This window comes from Paramormyrops kingsleyae, chromosome 10, assembly GCF_048594095.1.
Source record: "Paramormyrops kingsleyae isolate MSU_618 chromosome 10, PKINGS_0.4, whole genome shotgun sequence".
NCBI lineage: Eukaryota > Metazoa > Chordata > Actinopteri > Osteoglossiformes > Mormyridae > Paramormyrops > Paramormyrops kingsleyae.
In genome coordinates this window covers 4,832,033-4,855,560 of record NC_132806.1, presented here as the reverse complement: position 1 = coordinate 4,855,560, position 23,528 = coordinate 4,832,033, and the positions used below count along the sequence as shown (strand labels likewise).

The 23,528-nt window shown below is 41.4% G+C and overlaps 1 protein-coding gene across 1 annotated transcript; it reads right to left on the bottom strand.

Annotated features, from left to right (window-relative positions):
- Positions 1-301: 301 nt before the first annotated feature.
- On the bottom strand, positions 302-4,739 carry LOC111846980 (uncharacterized). Its single transcript, XM_072717188.1, has 6 exons — positions 4,702-4,739; positions 4,188-4,535; positions 2,018-2,368; positions 1,577-1,696; positions 779-825; positions 302-613 (listed from the first exon to the last, which is right to left on the bottom strand). The coding sequence occupies exons 1-6, from the start codon at positions 4,733-4,735 to the stop codon at positions 488-490; spliced, it is 1,026 nt and encodes a 341-aa protein (XP_072573289.1). The 5' UTR covers positions 4,736-4,739; the 3' UTR covers positions 302-487.
- Positions 4,740-23,528: the final 18,789 nt, after the last annotated feature.

Here is a 23,528-nt window from a genome sequence, read left to right as displayed (position 1 = left end):
ATATATACCGGTATATACTCCAAAAATATATACAGTACACATAATTAAATGAAAAATGTAATTTAAGAACACTTTAAATTTTCATTCAATTTCTTTAGTCTGTTTAACATCATCTATCTGTCGCTGTGTGTTTGCCCCAAACCATTCACCGTGGTATACAAGGGAGACAAGTAAGCAGTGTGGCATCAAAGAACTGATTGCAGCAACTCAGCCTTTCCACAACATTAAAGCCATTTATTCCCCCCATGCCATGAAGAAATAACCTCTGTGGCTCCCCTCTCCCCCTCCCTCAGCCCCCAGTCTGGCCTGAACATTTGCACTTCCAGTAAAAATGCATCCCAAAGACACTGACACCAAACCTAGCACTGGTGCTCCGTAAAATCCAGTGATTCAGTCTCAGAAGCACTGGCTCCCCTGCTCTCCTTCTGAACATTATTAAAGCTACACCCTGAACACTCTGTATAACTAACATGAATGAGAAGCATTTTTATTCATAATCCCTGTAGCGGAGGTCAGAATACAGAGTGTCATTATTCCCATCTTTCTTCTGTCTCCTGGGTTTTGGGTTCTTAAGGTTCAGGGCAGCGTAATTCAGTGTGTCCTCGTCATGGTACTGTGGAGACAAAGATGGCAAAATAGGATGGATGAAAATCAGTTTTACTTATATGCACAAATAGCACTTAAAATGCTGATCCCTGGATGGAAATCAGTTTGAGTTGTTTTTTTTATTATTATTATTTTTGCTTATTATTTAATATTTAAAATATTCATTACATACCTGCTTACGTGACCATTCCACTTTCGATACATCATTGTTTTTCTGATCTGTTAAAAATATATTATACATCAACATATATAATTTCACACAATATATAATTCAGTAGTTGGATAACATTCCTAAGTTTGGAGGGAATTTACACTCCTTTTTGTCACAAAATCAAAGTAAAAATGATTTCTATCAATTTCAGTGTGCATGTTTGGATATGTGTTGTTTGTTATGATATGTTACATATAGTAGAATTGCTATAAAGAATATCTGAAGAGATTTGAAATGTCACAAAAAGGAAAGGAAGGACTTGCGTAAGTTGAACGGAGAGGGGCTTTATTAGGCAAAACATTAACAGTTATGGGGAAAACAAAGTGCGACCATGAGGGATGCAAACAGGAGAACAGGGAACAAGCAGGGGAAAGGCTCAGGGTCAGACCGAGATCCAGGAAGATGAGCACAGTGACAGGCACAGTGACAGGCATATACAACGACTAACGAGGGGACAACGAGCAACAGGAGTGGCTCATTAGGGCCACACTGGGGAGGGGACAGGAGGGCCAGGCAGACTAATAAATGTTATTGATATGCAACTTACTGCAACATGTGTTGTATATCTCAGTATATTTTGCAAAATACTAAAGATATGTAAATAAATTAGGCATGATTTTAATAAGGGATATTGTGTTTCCCACAAGAGTGGTTTTAATGCGAAAATTTATGTAGTATTAATTCTGTTTTGTTATAAGCAAATCAGTCATTTGAACAATTTTTTTTGTCCTTCTGAGAGCATAAAGCCGGGCAGCGTACCTGCGCAGTGTGTACAGGTCATTTTACATCTTATACAAATGAGGGCAACGTTCAGAATAATGCTGCAAGATAAAACTATCAGCAAGCCAGAGTGAAGAGGATCCCACAGGTTCTGATAGCCTATAACAAAGAAATAGATTTCAGCATAATGATATAGAGACACATTTCCTCTTTGGTTAAGTCACATTATTTAAAGATAAAATTTATAAGAAATTGCAGCAATTGTTTTGTAAGTACTGTAGTCAATTTTTGACATGAACGTTTGGTATTTTAACAATTTGTATTAAGTAATATTTTCAATAATTATTAAATTAATAATTATTGAAAATGCACGTGAATTTGAAAATTCATTACATTCAAATAAGAAATAAATGTCTGAATAGCAGAATAAGCAAAATAAAAGTTTGAGGATGCAGATATACTCTCCACACTGGGTGTTACCATCTATATCCAGCTGTGTGCCGTTCCCAAACAGCATCTCCCCACACATGGCCACAGCGCAGTAGTAAGTCCCAGCATCAGAGAGGCTGAGGTTCCTCTTGGGGAGGCTGTAGACACAGCTCTGTGTAGGAGATCCAGCCTCAGGGCTCTTCTCACACTCATCACTCCTGTTTCCGTGGCTGTAAATGACTCCTGGAAGGGATTCTCCTGATCCATGTCTGAACCAGTAAACACTGTGTTCTCCTGCACAGCTCCCAGTCTCTATTGTACACTGCAGGCTCACAGAGTCTCCTGGCTGCACTGTGTCAGACACAGGCTGCTGTACCACAGTCCTGCTGTTGGAGTCTTTACCTGAAAAGCAAAATGTTTATGATGACAGCCTTTTCAGGGAAAAATTGGAAAATACAGATCCTCAAAGATTATTCTTATTGATTTTGGAGAGGTTTGGCACCCAAAGTGGTGTTCCTGTAGTAATCCAAAAAATCACCAGTTTCTTGGAGAAAAATAATAATCTTTTTTTATTGTATTACTCTTTATTGGTATATATTCTTATCAGGATTGTGCGAAATTCAGAAATGATGAATTGTGCCTCATTGCATTCATGAATTGGAAGATGAATAATTTAATCCTTTTCACTTAAAAAAATATTGTGTGTAAAGTGTACATTATATTTGCATAATTATATTTTATCAATATCCATTTGGAATAAGTTGCCCGTTTTCCACAGGAAGGTATTTCTTGTTTTTGCAGATTTAGCTATTGATGTGGGTTAGTATTTTTGAGGATTCTGCTGTAGTACCTGCATGATTTGATTCACGAGCTAAATGTATTATCTTTACTTGTTACTGTTTGCTGATTAACAGTTTGTCTCTTTTTTAACACTAAATAAGAAGTATACATAGTAAAAGGAATTTAAAAGGAATTACTTGGTTTCATGTAGTTGCTCCTATTTATTTTCTTATGTGTAGAAAAGTAAGTTTTTCCGTTCAACCACAGCACTACGGCAAAAAGCAAAATGTCATGGCAAATGCAATTATGCTTTATTCCAATAAATCTAATTTTTCATTATTATTTTATTTAGTCAGCATAATATCTGCAAAGGATTTACAATTTAATTTGCAATGTTCTGGCCTGAAATCTTTTCCTGCTACACTGAAGACTCTCTCAGCATGTGCAGAGGAAGCTGCAGCCAAAGGGTTGGCATCCTCTGATAAACATGGTTGGCTCAGGTAACAGTGACATTATGTGAAGCTTTCATGACAGGAATAGGGACTAGTTTGACTTTTGATGCAGTAAAAGAGTTTGGGATGTTTCTTAGGTTAGAAACTGCAGTCACTGCAGCCAACACTAACTTTTAAGGAGAGACACTCAGCTTTTCCTATGAGCAGATCCACCATGGTACACAAAATGACAGTTTAATTATTATTTTAGGTGACACTTCAAATGTTGCATTCTTCAATTCTGAATAAGATAACATTTTTATAACTATGATACATGACAATGTTAATGTGTTTATGTGTAATTCATATTTAAAAAATAAACTAAAAAGCTACACCTACAGTACATATGAACTTATTTGAATCCAAATACTTTTTCATTCTACTTCCTTAAATTCAAATATGAATTGCAATGCCAGATCCTGTTTTCAACCATAATTCAAATTAAATTCAGATTAAGAAAATGAAATTAAATTTAAGGGCCATTCTCGAATAAGATCTGAATGGGGCACATCTCTGATTCTTATGTCAAATCATGTTTTTTTCTGGGCCAATATACACTGACTGCTAAGACAAATAATGTCAAAAATAATTTTCTTTTGTTGCTTAAGATTTTTGCACAGTCCTATATATAGCAACTCAAACATTTTTATTTCATTTGTTTTAAAAAGGCTGCAATGTGTAACATTAACATCTGTATAAAGAGAAGGTTAGGCTTTTGGCTGAAGATTATTGACAGCAAGCAAAATGTAACAAATTGTACAATAATAATAATAATAAATTATTTTTGTTTAATGTTGTTTAGAAAAACATTTATGGAGCAAAGCAGACAATCAGGTATCTTTGCTAATTTTATATTGACAGACAACTCAACTGTCAAAAATATTTTACAGGGAATAATCTTACTGACAGTATAATAAAGCAAATATGAAAATAACTGGAATCCCATTTACCTGTGATTATGACAAAGGTTCCATTCCCAAAAGTGACCTCATGAAGAAAGACAGCAGCACAATAATACACTGCAGAATCTGACGGCTCCGCGTTAGAAATAGTGATGTTAAAACTCCCCTTTGCATTCTGTAAGGAGTAACGTTTTATATTTTCATATTCCTCATCAAATTTACCAGATACGTAGCGAGGTGCTTTCGCCATGAGCTGGGGCTTCTGACCAACAGCTTGCTTCAACCAAGCAACAAAAGTTGTTTCTTCTGGACAGAAGCATGTCAGGGTCACACTGTCTCCAAGCTGAACCCTCATCAGGGGACTGGGCTGAACAACATCCACAGCCAGTGCAGTGTCTGGAAAAACAGAAAAACACAAATAAACGTGACATACATCATAACAGTAAGCAAAATAACTATTAACTATGATGGAGATTAAATGACCACTTATTACACTGATCACATTATACAGGATATATGAAAATATTAAAATCCAAAAATAATTTATAATTTAGGATCCTACTAATGAAAATGAGAAGACCAAAGAGTCTGAACATCTTTGTGGTTCCACTTGTTTAGAATAAACTGCTCTGCTGCTACAGTAAGTGAGAGGTCATGGTCGTGGTCGGGGTGAAAGGGCAGGAAACAGAGAGGTACAAGATACACATCAGGCTGATCTGATTGGCTGGTCAGACAGGAATTTAAGAAATAGTGAAAAGGCATTCTAACCTACACTTACATGATGTTTATTAATTTACTCCTTAACATCCGGTTAAAATGAGAACAATTAGATAAACAGGAACAGATACTGAGCATATGAAGTTCTTTGTACGGAGTGCTGAGACACTGTGGGAGGGCATTCACTAATCATCTCTCTCAGACAAGCTCAGCACAGTCTCAGTCTTTTGTTATCAATCTGATATTAGACAGTCTCATATAATACAGTTCTTACGTTTTCCAAAGCAGTAGATCTTCTAATCACACTCAAAAGAGAGTTTAAGTGTTCTTTCCACCATGCAAACAAAATTTAAACTGTAGCTTTACTGCTTACATTTGCACATTTGCATTTAGAGCAAGCATTTGAAGTTCTGTCCATGACAGTAAATGGTGAATCAGTTTATTTGCCACTCTCTAGCATCATTACAGTTTTTCTCAATTGCTTTGGTACATTTCTGGAATCACCCTTAACATCTGCAAAACTGTAAGTGCATTTCTCAAAACAATTAGCACAAACAGCACCACACAAATGGACTGCCTGCAAAAAAGCCATAGATTGTCTCTCAAAAGTAAATATTTATGTGAATGAACATGTCAGTGGTATCAGAATGACAAGTCCTTGTGTCATTGCTAATGAATAAATGGCTTAGCCATACTGTCAATATAACAGTGCACTCTGCAGGTATTTCCAAAAGTAAGTTAAGGCTAATGGTTTTGATGATAATATCATATATCAGTTTCAGCAGTACAAGGTTACACATTACTGTTGGTAGTCAGCGCTGCCCCTCCCTACAAGCAGAACACATGCTGTGCGTAGGGTCCCACGATCCATGGGGGGCCCCATTTTCCGCAAGGGGACGCATTCTCTGCAAACACTCAAAGGATGTGCTTTGCTGCCGTGAGGCGCACGTAGAGCAGCAAGTCAGCCCAAGATAAAAAAAAAGAGATGAGTAATCTGACATCGCATTCGTTGCCGCAATGATTGACAGCATGCAGCATCTGACCAATCTGCGGTCAAATGCGCCGACAGGCAGTTGGATCCATGAAGGTGGAGAGATGAATCGGGAGCAAGCAAAAGAAAGAAAAAGTCAAAACAAGAGGAGGCCCGTGCTTCACTTGAAGGTGGGTATGTTGTTGAAATAAAAAGGAAAAACTTTGTGGCATAAACAGCCCAGCTGCTACCCTGCTAATCATGAGACTCAAGGAGAGGATAATTCTGTAAAACTGGAGATTAAATTTTCCAGGGGCCCTGATTATCATTTATTGAATATCTTGTTAACTGCATATACATTCACCTCTGTTGAAAAGGGAGTGGTTAATTGACCAGTTGGTGGTCGTATGTTGTCTCAGGTTTATAGCCTATCAATCTATGCTATCAATATAAGTTTTGGCCTATTTTTATGGAGGTAAAATGTCGCCATCTGTTGGTGAATTTAATTCCTAACAGGCAAAGTGACAGAGAAAAACTGTAAACACACTTGGCTAACCAGCCATTCATCAATAAGTGACCACTTACATCTGAAGTGCAGCCTACTGTAATACAGAGTTGAAATCTTACAATTATTCTAATCAGCTAATTGTGAGGGTGGGGTACAGGAAAAAGGACGATTGCCTACTTCTGGGTCCTTGTAGCGATCGTCTGACCAGTGTGCATGACAGCACCCCCCCCGCCAGGACAGGCACCAGGAGGATCCCCAAAGATGGAAACCTCGCTCCAAGGAAGGATCCAGGATGAACCGGGCCGGGACCCACAAGTGCTCCTCGGGGCCGAAACCCTCCCAATCAACAAGGTACTGAGTACCCCGGCCCTGAGGATGCGCATCGAGGATCTGGCGCACGGTGTAAGCGGGACCCCCATGAATGACACAGGACGGAGGGGGGGCAGGGGAGGCTGGGACCATGGGGGAAGTGACAAAGGGCTTGAGCTCGGAAACGTGAAAAACTGGATGAATCCGGAGTGTTGCAGGAAGCTGGAGTCAATAGGTGACAGGATCAATCTGGTGGGTGATGTGGTAAGGTCCAATGAAGTGTGAGGTGAGCTTCCTTGACTCGGTGCAGAGGCAGAGATTCTGAGTGGAGAGCCTAACCTTGTCACCTACACTCACCTAAAGGATTATTAGGAACACCTGTTTAATTTCTCATTAATGCAATTATCTAATGAACCAATCACATGGCAGTTGCTTCAATGCGTTTAGGGGTGTGGTCCTGGTCAAGACAATCTCCTGAACTCCAAACTGAATGTCAGAATGGGAAAGAAAGGTGATTTAAGCAATTTTGAGCGTGGCATGGTTGTTGGTGCCAGACGGGCCGGTCTGAGTATTTCACAATCTGCTCAGGTACTGGGATTTTCACGCACAACCATTTCTAGGGTTTACAAAGAATGGTGTGCAAAGGGAAAAACATCCAGTAGCCGGCAGTCCTGTGGGCGAAAATGCCTTGTTGATGGTAGAGGTCAGAGGAGAATGGGCCGACTGATTCAAGCTGATAGAAGAGCAACTTTGACTGAAATAACCACTCGTTACAACCGAGGTATGCAGCAAAGCATTTGTGAAGCCACATCACGCACAACCTTGAGGAGGATGGGCTACAACAGCAGAAGACCCCACCGGGTACCACTCATCTCCACTACAAATAGGAAAAAGAGGCTACAATTTGCACGAGCTCACCAAAATTGGACAGTTGAAGACTGGAAAAATGTTGCCTGGTCTGATGAGTCTCGATTTCTGTTGAGACATTCAAATGGTAGAGTCAGAATTTGGCGTAAACAGAATGAGAACACGGATCCATCATGCCTTGTTACCATTGTGCAGGCTGCTGGTGGTGGTGTAATGGTGTGGGGGATGTTTTCTTGGCACACTTTAGGCCCCTTAGTGCCAATTGGGCATCGTTTAAATGCCACGGCCTACCTGAGCATTGTTTCTGACCATGTCCATCCCTTTATGACCACCATGTACCCATCCTCTGATGGCTACTTCCAGCAGGATAATGCACCATGTCACAAAGCTCGAATCATTTCAAATTGGTTTCTTGAACATGACAATGAGTTCACTTTACTAAAATGGCCCCCACAGTCACCAGATCTCAACCCAATAGAGCATCTTTGGGATGTGGTGGAACGGGAGCTTCGTGCCCTGGATGTGCATCCCACAAATCTCCATCAACTGCAAGATGCTATCCTATCAATATGGGCCAACATTTCTAAAGAATGCTTTCAGCACCTTGTTGAATCAATGCCATGTAGAATTAAGGCTGAAGGCGAAAGGGGGTCAAACACTGTATTAGTATGGTGTTCCTAATAATCCTTTAGGTGAGTGTATCATTAATCTAGTAAAGTGTATAGGTATTAGTATCGAAGTCCTAATACTTCATTGTGCCCCCATAATTATTGTTATGCGGGTTTGCCTTGTGTGACGTTGCAGAACATTCTTTAGCACTTCTTTGATAAGATAACTTATATAGGACACTTATTTGTGAGTGGGCAGCAAAGTAAGAATTTCATTGTACTGAGAAATACTACTTTTTCTGTACATATGATAATAAACGCTTTGAATCTTGAATCTTGAATCTTATTTTTGGTATGGTATTCCTAATAATCCTTTAGGTGAGTGTATGTTGAACAATCATCCCAGTGGGTGCCGACGGCGATGTTGAGCAGTATAACAACAGTTAGCCTTTTGGATGGCTGACCGGGTGTGATTCCAGAGCCGCCAGCACCGGTGGACTAACTGTTGGGCCGACGGTACATCAACCTCTGGTTCTTGATGGTCGAACATCGGAGGTTGGAAACCGTTGCATACCTCAAATAGGCTGAGATTGGTGGCAGAAGAAGTGCGGAGGTTATGGGAGAGTTCAGCCCAGATGAGGTAGCGGGCCCAGGAGCGCTGCCTATCCTCAACAAAGCATCTAAGGTAGCAATACAGTTGGTGGGCGAGCAGTCTCTTGAGGACTGCCCTGACATGGGTCAGGGTGTGAGAGTAGATGAATCATTGATGAATTGTTGGAAGGCTGCCGGAGCGTTGCACAGGCCGAAGGGCATCACCAGACTCTCATAGTTCCCAGTGGGAGTGATGAATGCTGTCTTCCACTCATCGCCCTCCCTGATGCGCACCAAGTTGTAGGCACTCCGGAGATCCACTTGGTGAAGAGGGTGGCACCAGAGAGGGCGTCCAGGGCGGTGTTGGTCAGGGGAAGTGGGTGACGGTTCTTGACAGTGATGTTGTTGAGCCCCCGATAGTCGACGCAGGGGCGAAGACCACCATCCTTCTTCTTCATGAATAAGAACCCCGCGGCAGCGGGCGAGGGGGAGAGCTTGATGGTACCCTGGCGGAAAGCGTCGGCAACATACTCGCCTTGGTCTCTGAGGGGGTAAGAGAGAAAAGCCTGCCGCGGGGTGGTACCGTGCCTGGCAGGAGGTCAGTAACTATGTCATAGGGCCAGTGCGGAGGTAGTTGCACAGCCCGTTTCCTGCAGAAGACCTCGGCCAGGTCATGGTACGGCTGGGGGATGGCCTCCGGATCGACGTTGGGGGCCTTGGACTCCCTAGAGCATGTCCCAGCCGTTGCCCATAGGCATAAGTCATAGCAACGGTCAGCCCCCACCGAAGACTCCGCTGTTGGGTCCAGGAGATGAGGGGGTCATGCTGAAGAAGCCACGGGTGCCCAAGGATGATGGGAGGTGTGAGGATGGATGTGACCAGGAACTGGATGCGTTCGTGGTGGTGGTCGGTGCTGAGGGAGATGAAGTGAGTCTGGTGGGTGATGGGACTGGTGGTATGGGGTCGACCATCGACAGCGGTGATTTGAACCGGCTAGGATAACGCCTCAAGCTCCACCCCCAGTTAATAAAGTTCCCTGCAGCCCCTGAATCAACAAAAGCCGAGGTCAAAAGCCAAGGTCCTGACCCGTTTGTGGCCAAACTGGAGGTGTACCTGAACCGTGAGGTGGGAAATGGCCACGTTGGTGGAGAAGAGAGATAAGGGGCCCGGTGAGCTCTTCTCCAGACTCACCAGGTCTGGCCGTTTCCAGGACGGAGAGGGCAGACGGCACGGTGGTGATTGGGAGAGGCACAGTAGGCACAAAGGCCCTCCCTATAGCATCTCTCCCTCTCCGTAGTGGTCAGGGTGGCGCGCCCTAACTGCATGGGTTCTCCTGCTCCTGAATGGTCCATGGGTCGAGGTGGAGAGATGATGCCAGTAGGTGGTGAATGTGAATGTAATGTTCCTCTATTTATCTTCCGGACGATCGCCTAAGTCCGGGTCCTAGTGGCGATCGCCTGACCGGTGTGCGTTACACGCATGATGTTATTGCTGGTTGTAAGAACTGCAATCACGATTGCTTTCTCAATATTGAGAGCCTATATAAAAAATATGGCCTACTGAATAAAGATTATAAGAAAAATCTGAATATTGTAATTTCTTTTATGAATATTTATGCAATAGGTCTATTCTAACAGTTATGTAAGGCTTATCATGCAGTCAGTCAACTCAAAAGTCAATGTGCTGTGAAGCTGCTATAAGCTATTTATCTTACAGTTTTGAACAAAGATTGTGGTTCTTGTTAAGGAACATGATCATTTGCACTTTTTTAGCTGACAGCCGGCTACGTCTCTCGTTAATTAGCTGGCCACTCTTAGAAAATATCTGTCACTGGGCACAGACGTAATTAAGACGTATGTATATCTTCTGTCATTAGAACAGCGATGGGCGACTAATTAGCTCAGCCAGTCAGTGCAGTGACCCAGCCCCCCCCCCCATCAGACTTGTATGTGGGCCATACAACATGCAGGCAATGAGCGCAGGCTTCAGATAATGGAAACCAGCTGGAGCTGCATACCAGCGAGAACTGCTGAAAACAACAGTCTGCATGGGGAGTACCGATTAGCCGGTTTGATCAGTCATTTCGTTACTGTCAGCAACGAATCCTTGAACGGCTGAATACTCGTAATGATTCGTTACTGCCTGGTATTCGTTACTTACTTACTCGTTACTATTCAAATCTACACCACTAGCGGCAATAATGAGTAGGTGAGTCTGGAGGATGACCGACCTCCTAGCCCCTAAAGTCACACAGCAGCCAGGGGAACAGGGAAACACTTGGAGTGAAGGACATTGGATGGCAAGCGACACCTGCTGGCCAAATGGGGAACAGACATACTGAAGACACAGGACAAGCACCGATCCTGACAATTACATGAAATTAATGCTTTACTTACTACTGGTTGTTTCTAATGTGATATATGCCATAAACCGCCAGGACAAAGGATGTGGGAAGCAGGTGTGGGGAAGAAACAAAAGAAGATGTATTGAACCGAACAAAACTGGAAAAAAAACTGGATCTGGGGAGTTCACAAGACAATTGAGTCAGCAGAAATAAGTGCTTTCACACCGTGACAGCTTGTTGGTTGACCACAAACATCGGCACCACCAGGGAAGTTACACGGAAGTGCAGAAAATGAGATGTAGTAGATAGTGATGCGCGGGTCGACCCATGACCAACAGGTGCAGGCGGTTTTAGGGCAGACATTTTTAAAATATCGTGGGTGCAGGCGGGTCAAAAAGTTACAAAACGCATTTCATTATCGATCAAAACGTGTTGTAAACGGGGTCGCGTATAAATGCAGTCGGTGTATATTTTTCAAGTCATGGAAATTTATTCTGCCAGAACTGGGGGAACCCTGTTCAATGCGAATGAATGAGTTTAAAGTCAGAATTCTGAGTTTAGAAGAAAAAGTCAGAATTCTGACATTAAAGTCAGAATTCAAATAATATTTTCATGGTGGCCCTAATCCTCTTCCGTATAATACAGGCTCACTGGTGTTTTTCTTTTCCTTGGGTTGGGTTTTAGGTCATTATCCACGCGTATTTTTGCGGGTTGGGCGGGGCGGTTTGGATCTCCTGACGGGTCGGTTTGGGGTGGGTGTTAAAAAAAGTCGACCCGCACAACACTACACTGTTAAAAACATACTGTAAAATTCACAGTAATTAACTGGCAGCAAATTAAATGCAACTAACTGTAAAAAAAAATTATATTTATATTTTTAATTTGCAGTAACAATCACGTAACTATAAAGTAAAACACGGTTAAGTGCTATGTACTGTATTTTTGGGTTACAGTAGTAGTGTACCAACTGTAAAATTAGACACAGTAATTACTAAATATTGTGTTTTTTGTTAATGTAATATTGTATTAACTGTAAAATAAAAAATAGTATTTAATGTATTACTGTATTTTTTTCAATGCCCATTTAGTGTTATTGCTTTTGGAAATAGTGATTTAACTGTAAAGTAAAAACAATAGTGTTAAGTTACAGTACCAGAATTCTAACTGATAAATAAAACTTTCTTCACGCAATGCTCGTAATTTACAGACTGTTAAATTTAACTGCATTTTAGAATAATGACTGCAGAATGACAGCAAACAACACATTTAACAATTTATTTTCAAGTTGAACAGTAGCCATAGAACAATAGATAAACATATCCAAGAACACAATGACTGTTTTTTTTTTCTTTTTTAAACGGTGGCAATAAACACAAGATCATCTCCGTCTAGTCATTTTGCCAGTCAAACTCAGTGAAAGCCCTGATGAAGGAAATGACATGTGGGTTCATATATGATATCTTCCACTTCACAGTTCCTCCAGTTTTTCAGCTTGACTGGACTTTGACACTGCACTTGCTGGAGTCAGGATTAATCCTGACAAGCAACCTAGCAGAAATGAAAATGAAAAGTTAATAATAGAATTACCTGGCCGGTTTGATGAGAACATCAGATTAACGGGAGTTCTCCCAGGGCAGATAAAAAGTTGTAAATAAAGATCAAATTCTTATTTGAAATAATAGGGCAATCCTAGTATTTAAAGATTAAATTAACCCAAAAACATAATGTCAGCCCCGAACAAGAAGGGAGAAGGAGATCCAGGTATGCAGGGGTAAAGGAGCTTTATTCGTGGCTCCGGAAGGAGGGGAGAGGAGGAGATAGGTTTCCTGCCTCGGAGGAGCGCAGCCTTCTCTGCCGACGCGCAGGGGGAAAGCGCCGTATGCGAGGGAGCGATCTCTCCGGGAGATATCCGATGGCACGGGACCGAAGGGGCGAGCAGGAATCGGTGTCGTTGTCCGTAAGCTGGGTTCGTTATCCGGGAGATCCGTCCGACAGGTAAGCACGAGACCGGGACACACAAGGAAGGGGGAACAGGAGATGCCGGGCTCAGCGGGGAAGGCAGGTCAGGTACGGGAACGGGTCTGAGGAGGGAAGGTAAGAGGGTGAGGGTCACACAACAGGATAACAGGCAAGGATGGGAGAAGAGGGCAGACGAGAGACGAGAGAAACGCTTGGTATGGCTGCAAATCATTAGCTCAACACTTCGCGAAGCATAGCGGGTCCCGGTCTGCTTATAAAGGCTGTCAGTCCTTTGTGGATGAGCTACACCTGTCGCGTCCCGCCTCCGTGGGAGTGACACATAACATATGAAAAAATAACCTGCATCTACTTGGTTGGAGTCTAGATCTTAAAAAGGTCTATTCTTGTATTGCCGTACATCAGAAAAATGTCTATATAAAATATAGACTGTAAGCAATACCTCTGAACAAACTCCAGCATTGTGGCTGCTTCAGCCTGATATTCAATATTAAATACATAGAAACTGGCAAACAAGACAGCAAAGGCAGTTGTGAAATCAGACCACACAGTGTTTCCTGCAATAATCAAACAAAACAGCCATTCAATACTGATATAGTTATGTCTGCAGACTTTTGAGTTTCCCTGCCGGCCCCTGGAGGATGGGCTCCCCCTTTGAGTCTGGTCCCTCCCAAGGTTTCTTCCTTCTAGGGAGTTTTTCCTTGCCACTGTCACCTCTGGCTTACTCACTGGGGGCTTTGGGCGGGGATGCTGTACAGTAAAGTGCTTTGAGACAATGTAATGTTGTGAAAACGCGCTATACAAAAATAAATTTGTTGTTGTTGTCGCAGACCCACTTCAGACCCCTCTTTATTTTCAGTGTGGAACTGAAAAGGGACCCCCTAACATGACTCAAAATAGTGCTTTATTTGGAAAGCAGTGCCGCCACAAGAATTACTTGACTGTATTTGCTATGTCAACTTAATTGTATTTATCTTCAATACATTGCTTTTATTAAATGCTCATCATACCAAGCACAATTAGCCTTGGAGCGGTGGGAAGGGAAAACTGGGCCTCAACATCAGCAGGGGTTGAAGTCACCTGTGGGTATTACAATTTAGATTAACAAAAGAAATAGAGAAAAACTCCAAGCAATGATATCTTGGAGTTTTTACTATAGATTTAAGGGAAATAGGATTATTTGCAGGCAAAGTGCATGCAACAAGCAATACATGTGAAACATGAATGTGTAGTTACAGCACAGTCACAAATGTGTATATACAAACCTATGTGATTGTGCAATAGAGCAAGTATTACAGATAGGATACCAACCCAATTAAATGGTAAGATTACAATTATTCATTTTGACTATTTTAATCAGCCTCTGCACAGCCAGATAAATCCAAGATGGCACCTATGTGTACCTTGCCAGGGTCACAAGAAGTAACCTTTACGTCAGAAGTTACAGAAATAATGACAGATAAAGACAACATACTTACATCTGCAAGGAGAAAAAGCGCATCCTCTGCCACTTTGAAATGTGCCATCATGACCAGCATTGCTGCAAGAACATCAGTGCCCCCTCTGCCCTTGTTCAAGGCTTCCTTCAAAACAGCTTTACCCTCTTTACTTCACTTCATCAGCTGACATCTGAAAAACTCCAGGAGCCACTTCCCTTTTTTGTCCAAGTCTTCATTCAGTCTTGATTGCAGTTCAACACCAGTGAGAGTGGTGAAGTAAGAACTTCCATGACTGAAGAAAAGGCCCCTGCTTAGTTATGTCCAGAATGCTGGAGGGTGGGTCTGCATTTATGTCCTCTCGCTGTTTTACATATGTGATTGTCATTAGCTCCTTTACCGTCCCTCTCTCAGCTGCCCTTAGCCCCTCTTGACTGAATATATCCACCATCTCTTTCCTCTTTTCTTCCAGTGATGTTAATGTTTCCCCCTCTGGGGACTCCTGTGGCTGCCACCTGATACACCCATAGCTGTCAATTCTTGCACATTTGGCAGCTGATGTCTGGTCATCATTACTTGCCTGAGAGCATCTGGGCTTTCTCAGATGGGAAAGTGTATTGCCTCTAGTACTCAATTCTGGTCTTGAGCTGATTGAGTAAGCTAAAGTATCCACATCCAATTATTTCTCCCTCCTCAGTTTTATCTAAAAACCTTCCTGGATACTTTTGGATTATAGCTTTTGCTACTGCTGTGCAGTCTTTGCGTGTCGGGTTCAAGCAATGTTCTTTCATGGAATCAACAGTGACTTTTACCATGTGTCTGCGATATTCTGCCTCTGGTATTTTGCCAGCATCAATGGCTCTTCTGAGAGGTGGCCTCATTTTCAATGGCGATTGATCCCCCCAGTAAATAACAAAATTACTTTTTTATCCTCCATTGTTTTGGCTAATCGGTGTAGTTTCATATGAAATTATGAGTGAAGTTTAACCTACGAACTATTTGCGTCTCCTGTGCTTATTTTGATTACTAACACATGTAGTGAGAATGGGGACCTTTTTCATAATCAAAAGGATTAATGTACTTTTCAATTAATGTCCAAGTTGTGTGCGAAAAGTAAATCAGCATACTGTAAGTTATAGGGACAAAGCAGGGAAGGATTTTAGTTAGATTAAGCAGACTCAAGACGAGCGAGGTGTGGTCTTTAGTGAGCATGAGTGACACAATTCACATGATGTGCTGCAGGACTGCCAGATACATCTTTGTGTAACTTTTGTTAATGCAAGTAGGTTCACCAGATCGGCACCTGTGGTTACATATGTCACCATTGTGTTGGACTAGGGCTAAGTGATAATGACATTTCTCCAAGTTGAATATAGCCTTGAGGGGTCTAGTGACAAAAAAAATCTAAATTAATCTTATGATGTAATATTCAGAAGATCATCTTGCACCCCACAGTTTTAGAATCACTAACCTGTACAATGTTCCTGGCAAGACTGAATAAAGCTCCACAGAATAAGTTTAGATGGCAGGCGGCTGTATTCACAAAATGGCAGCTGCAGTCTCCATTTTTGCTCTCAGCTGCCTTCTGTCTTGCAGTGTCAGATTTCTAATTTTGAGGTGATTCTGAGGTGTACAAAGATCAAGCGGAGTGAATACAGTAATAACAACAAACAGAGTGATCCTCTTCACAAGGATAAGCCTCTCATTGTTTCATCCTTCTTTATGATGTCATTATGCACTCGTTTCAATTTTGATGCGGTTAGGGCCTAAAAAAAAGTTTTGGTTCCTGTTGGTTGTCAGTTGAGGTCATGGGGCAGTAGGGATTTTTTTTTCCCCAGTGGCAGCTGTGGATAGGAAATGTGTTTTATTTTTCTTTACAGCAGCGATGCTATTTTTTCACAACATAGCTTACCTGTACTAGATGTACTGTACCAGCTTGTGTGTCCTAGCATGTTACACACGTGTTACACACACACACTCAAACACTTTCATACAAACAAAATATTTAGTCAATATGAATGCTTCAATGTTATTAAAATGTGTGTACCATTGGCATTGAAGACATCTCAGGCAACATTTCAGTTAATACCTTTAATAGTAATAACCTCAATACTCTCACAAACTTTCTTAGAAAAAATCTTCAAAATAAAATTTAACATTTCAAAATGTTTAGTACAAATACAACAAAGTGTGCAGATATGTTTAATACATGGCTAAAGAGTGAAGTAAGCCGCACTGTAAGGCTGGTCGATGTGGCATAAAATTTGATCACTGTCTTAAAATGGGGTGAGAGGGATATAGGCCTCTCGAAGGGACAAACAGACACGCTTATAGGTTCACTCAAAAACACTCTAATAAGTAATACAAAATAACCTTGCATTTAACATCAATAACAAGATATTGTATCAAAAGCAAATGCAAAATAATCCGTACTACCAGGGATATTGAATTATTATATATACAGTATATAGCTAATAAGAAAAGATGCAAAGATAGGAAAATCCATATACAGTGGTACGTCAGTTCTTGAACTCATTAGAACTCAAATTTCTTAAAAGTCGAACCAACCAGTTCGAAAAAAAATTACCTAGAACTCGATCTGAATCTCAGAAGTCAAACCGTGAACGCCGACCTAAGATAACTTGTACTGTACGCGCGGGGAAATGAGTCACACGGCACATCTCTCAGCGGAAACAAACAGTCTCAGCCTCGCGTTCGCTGTGATGGCATCGTGCATGTTTACACTAGCTGAGTACATATATTTAGACAGTAAAAATACATTTAGACAATGATAGACAGTAACAGTAATAATTATTATATAATAAAATACATTTAAAAATAAAGATTTTTTATTAATTATTTTAATATTAATAATAAACCACTAATACATTTAATTATAATAATATTGTCCTGCCGAGCGGGGACGGGATGGAACGGAATGGAGACAAAGGCGCAGACGTCAGGGTATCGGGGAATACGGGGTGTAATTACAGGTAAGGCAGGCAAAACGCAGATGGACAATACAATGACCGGACTGGGGAAACAAACTGAAACGCGGACTAAATACAGAGGCCTAATGACAACAACTAGAACCAGCTGATCACACAGGGATTTCCACACGGGGTTAATGAGGGGGAGTGGCACACAGAAGGAGCGGACGATTGGGGCAGGACACATTGTTTGGATACATTTATTTTCTTACTTTACAAATTGCTGTTTTGATAAATGTGCTTAGATGTTTTTAGTATAGTATACGCTCTTCTTGTTTTATCCAGTTCATTTTGTGTTTAGATGCTAAAAAAAAACATATTTAGGTGTAATTTTTTGGTCCGGGAACCAATTAATTGGTTTTCCATTATTTCTTATGGGGAAAATTCGATCACAACTTTTTAGGATTCGATCCGGAGTTCTGAACGGATTAAATTTGAGTTCTGAGGTACCACTATGTGTGTGTGTATATATATATATATATATATATATATATATATATAGAAAAGAAGCAATAAAATATGCAAATTATTATCACGAGCAGTGATAATTATTGCCAAGAATCAATGAAAGGCATAAGCAGTTGCAAAGCTATTTACACTCGGATGTGCCATCATCACCCACCTTCACTCTGTGACTGGGGAGCCCTTTTCAGTCCTGGTAGGAGACCAACACGTGAGACCTGAGAAGTGCCAGGCGATGCACGCTCTATCCCACAGCTGAGCTCCGGTCAGTACTGAGATTTCCCCTATCTTTATACTAAATTGGGCGCTGCGTGAAGGCAAGGGACGAGCTGGCCAGGCTCACCCCTCCCCTCAGGCAATGCATCCTCCAATTCCCCCTTCCATCCGGGTAATTCTGCTTGCTCAATGCCTCCCTGACCCTCCTAAACAAGATAAGCATCCTCCCGTATACCGATCCTCCCCTTTCCTCGAGGACGAGGTATGAATCTCACATATCGGTACAACATATGGGAGCACCTGTTCTTCTCTTCAGGAAGAACCCCATAGAAAAACAAAGTAAGCATCTCGGATAAGGATCGTGCATTTTAACCTGTATATGCTAATTCGTACTTCATTTGCGGTATAGAGGTTAAAATGCACGATTATTTCTTCATATCAGCGCAGATGCACATAAAATATGTATGCATTTGCACTGTCACAGGGTTTATGCAGGAATCCTAGAGTTGAATTTTCTCCCTTTTTTACTAGCTCCACAATATTTTTTACTACCAACAATTGAGCCGCGGCCTTTTTTTTTGGGGCAGGGGGTGAATCATGTGACACACAGACATTCTCATACACACAGACTAAAGTAGTAAATTATTTCATCACGAGGTAACTTGTAACAATAATTTACACTGTGGATTAAAAAACTGTGCAGCGTCCTTGGAATGGTAATGGGTGGTAACCATTGGTATTTATTGGTTGATGCAACATGAGATAAAAGTTTGAACGTGTCCCAAAATAAATCTTGAGAGAAGTTTAACAATTTTGCCTGTATATACAATACCTGTATTGTTTATAAGTAATTTCTTGAAATGTGGCACAATGCCTAACCTAATCATGTATGCAGTCTTATCCTTGCCACATGCGAAACTTTTAGCAATATCGGAGTCAGTGAACATGCTTCCGAATAGGGTGCCCAGATTATCCATGTCAGGGAGGACACTCTGAGTTAGGACAGGAATTGTAAATTATCATTTCAGTTAAAAGGACCCAGATTTCACTTGAGCACTGAGTTCTTGCTGTATGCTGATTGGTCAGTCTCCTATAATCATGCATGTGTCACTAATGTTAATGTGAAACAGCTGGATAAGTCTTTCAGTCAAGGAAACAAACCAGTCAAAGCACAAGAAGAGCTGAACTATTTAGCCGAGCACAGGAGCCTTTCAGTTTGAAATTAGTTTGTAAAACCAGATGTAGCTCAAAATAGTACTAGTTTGATGCTGAGATGGTGTGATGGCAATGTTTGTGCTCGTAGCTGACCTTATGTCTGCATTTGCACCGTGGCCTGTACTACGAAGCAGGGTTACTGGCTTATTGGAGTAACTTTGCGAGTAACTTGATGATCTGTGGTGTAACTTCACGATTAACCCGTAATACGAAAGGTAAACACCGCCCCTCCAACTACAATTTCCCCGAAGACAATGCCGGCTTACTTGGATGATCCATACAACATTAGCGCAAATCGTGAGGGGCTCTCCCTGTCAATATGTATGAAATGGGTCAATGGCATATAATATGCATACAATGTATTAATTAATAACTGTTACAGAGAAAGTTATTCTGAAAACCCAAGGGGTGTGCATTGTTCCCTGTTGTCCACTGATCAAAGCACACTCCACTGGATGTTTTAAAGTTATTAACCCATTCATGTATTGTCCCATTGCACATTATACGGATACAATCGAACATTCAAAAATTAAAATTCGTACGTAATGTGATCTGGGAAACAAAGGGGTTTGCAACAGTTGCCATGAGCCCAAAATGCTAAACCACCATGTCATTACAGCTGACAGCACCTATAATATTATATAGCTATTAACACGATTTTGCACAAATTATTGGTGTGCATCGATGTCTGTGTACTGGACATCACAATTGTCATTACAAACGCCCCACCTTACTTCCGTTAAAAGTTATTAAAGCCAGAAAACTGAATATGGAATATGACGCTAACTTAACCGCAGTCAGAAGTTCCTAGTCGTTTTCTCACTACACATATGCTTCTGTTTTGTCCTGTTGTAAATCATTTGTTTGTTAAACAATGGCTCACCTTCTATTAAGTGTAATTTTAACAGACACATTTTTCTTAGCTGTAAAACATAGAAACACGCTATTAAGTGGAGGCCAGACACAACAAATATTTCATAATGAGTACAAATATAAATACATAGCCCTACCACTTGACATGATGTTTTTATATTTAATCTTGACTTGCTGCCACATACGCTTTCCCCTACAATTGCATTTGATATCGGATCAGTTAAGTTATTAACATTAGGTTTACATTATGAGTAACATCGCAGTAATGGAACTTTAGGGAGCATTACATTTCTTAATAGCAAATAATAGGTGACTTCTGAATTGTGTTGCATCTGTGAGCCTCTGTATTTATTAACAGTATTTCAGTTCTTTTCATAGTCTAATACTCGGTCGTGAGATATGTTATACCACGTTTTATGACCATGAAAATGTACTTATGCATTTACTCGGTCGGCAATACTGTACGTTGCCAACAAGCCTGCCTGCAGTGGTATCGGATTTTCTTTGCAGTGTTGATATAAGCTCCTCATAACCCTGCATAATTAACATGCAGTCTTCCTCCGTGAAACATGGAGATCGCACCATGAGTCAAACGGAGACTTGCGTTGCCGAACGTGCTCCATTTAGGTAAATGCGCACAAACTCCAATACAGTTAACACCGATGTAACAAATCAACTTCTTAACTGGCGTCGTAGTACTGAATAGCACCGATTGAGACAACCTTATTTTGTCAACCACGCGTTCGCAAATTAACTCCGGGTTAAAACTGATTTGGTTATACCCCCTTCGTAGTACAAGCCACCGGTCTGTGTAGCATCACTGAACAACGAAATAGGGAACTGCTCTCCGCGCATGCGAATCCGCTGCTGATGACTGGCGGATTCTCGGTGAGATTTGATCGCGGAAACGCCGTTCCAGGTTAGATTTCGAGGTTTTTTTGCATATACTGCAGAATGCTTTCCGGTCATTCCCCATGACCGGCTTAAGCCAGTCTTTAAATGACAGGTTATCAAGCCAACTTTTAGAAAACTTACATTTCCCCATTTCACCACCTAGTGGCTACTAGCTAATTTCAGCGGCTCTCTTAACACCAACACGTTAGATCACCCTGGCGCAACTGAGGTGTAATGCTACGTTCACACTGCGAGCGGCGAGAGTGTCAAAGCGACCGGAAGTCATTCATTCTCTATGGGAGGGAGCGTCGGGAGGCGTCGAGGAGCGGCGCGGCGCGTCGCGATCTGGGCGGCGGGAGCGTCAGACAAAAGTTGAATCCAGTCAACTTTATGGTAATGAGCTGTGACGCGGTTGGGCGGCAACCAATGGGAATGTAGAGATGCTCCGCTAAAGAGAGCGCCGCAGAACATAAGCATGTAAAGTTTTGTTCCGACCCAACCGTTCCTAGGCACAATGGAGGAGAGACTTATTATTGCTGTGGCCGGGTACGCAGTTATATATGATGTGTCTCTGTTTGCATACAGGGACATAAATAAAAAAAAATGAGGCATGGACCAGAGTGTCCGAAACAATCGGTGTTCCAGGTGAGATGGTGAAGTGTATAATATATTTTTTTGTCAAAAAGGAAGGAGATCAGTAGTAATTTTGGCGCCATAGCAGAGAAAATGTTAAATGTTAGTGTTTGTCAAAACATAATTATGTGTTTTAGTAGAACTGTCGTGAAACATTTTAAGTACTATTTATGTTAACTAAAGAAACATAAAGCACAAGCAACTACTTGGCGATCATCCATTGTGATCCAAGGTAAATTTGAAAAGAAGCGCTACACTATTTATAGGTAACATTTTCCCTCCAGAACGCTTGATTTTAAGTGGGAATGCAAATAACTGGCTCACAACAATATTTATTTGACAAATTATGTCCTAACAGGAGTCGGTGCAAAGATATAAGCTACACGTTTGTTTGTTTTGCGACCCCTTTAAAAAGTTCTCAGAGCCTGGCATTCTGAGCGGCCTTGTCCCCGCCCACTATATGACGTCAGAGAGCGTCTCCGGCGTTGGCTAACGTCGCGTTCAGGGCAGCGGGAGCGACGGCTGGCGTCTTTGACGCTCGCGGTGTGAACGTAGCATTATGTTCACACCGCGAGCGTCAAAGATGCCAGCCGTTCCCTGAACGCGACGCTAGCCAACGCTAGAACTTTTTATGTTCTGCGGCGCTCTCTTTAGCAGAGCATCTCTACATTCCCATTGGTTGCCGCCCAACCGCGTCACAGCTCATTACCATAAAGTTGACTGGATTCAACTTTTGTCTGACGCTCCCGCCGCCCAGATCGCGCCGCGCCGCTCCTCGAAGCCTCCCGACGCTCCCTCCCATAGAGAATGAATGACTTCCGGTCGCTTTGACGCTCTCGCCGCTCGCAGTGTGAACGTAGCATAAGGCGGAGAAATGGCGTCAGTGTCACTCTGATAGGCTATTAATTCCGACTCAGATCCAGCTAGCACGTATATTATATATTTTTTAATTAGACGAAGTTAAAACACGTAGACAAATGGGAAACTCCATTTACTACCTTTTAATACCTTTCAAGGGCCTTAATTATGTCTGATTTCATTTACTACCTTTTACTACCGCACGGACCCCCTTGGCCTGTACTATGAAGGGGGTTTAACCAAATCATACTTAACCCGGTGGTAATTTGCGAACGTGAGGTTGACAAAATCAGGTCGACTCAATCGGGGCTAATCGGTACTAGAGCTGTAATATTCGGTTACTTTTTCGGATTCGGCTCCCTCTGAGTCACTCACTAAACTGATCCGAGTATGCGACTCACTTGAGTCAGTATTGCCAAATCGCCAGCCGAAACATTTGTTTTTCATAGAAGAAAGTATATGTGGCTTGTGGTGAAAATGAATGCCCTTCGAAATAAATGACAAAGTATTAAGACAAGGCTACCAGAGTGGCAAATATTTATTTTCAAATGGCACACACCAAGAAGGAATCATACAAAATGTAAACACACATGACAACAAATGGAACAAAAATGCAAAATGTGCAAATTACTTATAGAACATTGCCTAAGAATGAAATGTCGAATAAAAGCTGCAAATGAAAGAAAAATGCAAAATGTACTAATTGCTTATAGTCAAAAGGCAAAAAATAAAATGTTAAATATAAAAACACTAAGCAAATGGAGAAAAATAGCTAACTGTGCAAATCAGAAGTTGGCCAAGAATAAAATTCTAAAATAATGCATATGCAAAATGTGCAAATTACTTTTAACCTAACAAATGTGTTAAATATAAGAACAACAGCAAAAGAACAGAAAAATTCAAATTGTGCAAATTGCTGAG

Excerpts from the sequence above, each read along its gene's own strand:
- LOC111846980 (XM_072717188.1), bottom strand. The coding sequence starts at position 4,735 with ATGTTCAGACTCTTTGGTCTTCTCATTTTCATTA. Across the intron at positions 4,536-4,701 it reads TGGTCTTCTCATTTTCATTA|ACACTGCACTGGCTGTGGAT; the intron begins GTAGGATCCTAA and ends CTGTTTTTCCAG. Across the intron at positions 2,369-4,187 it reads AACCTTTGTCATAATCACAG|GTAAAGACTCCAACAGCAGG; the intron begins GTAAATGGGATT and ends TTTGCTTTTCAG.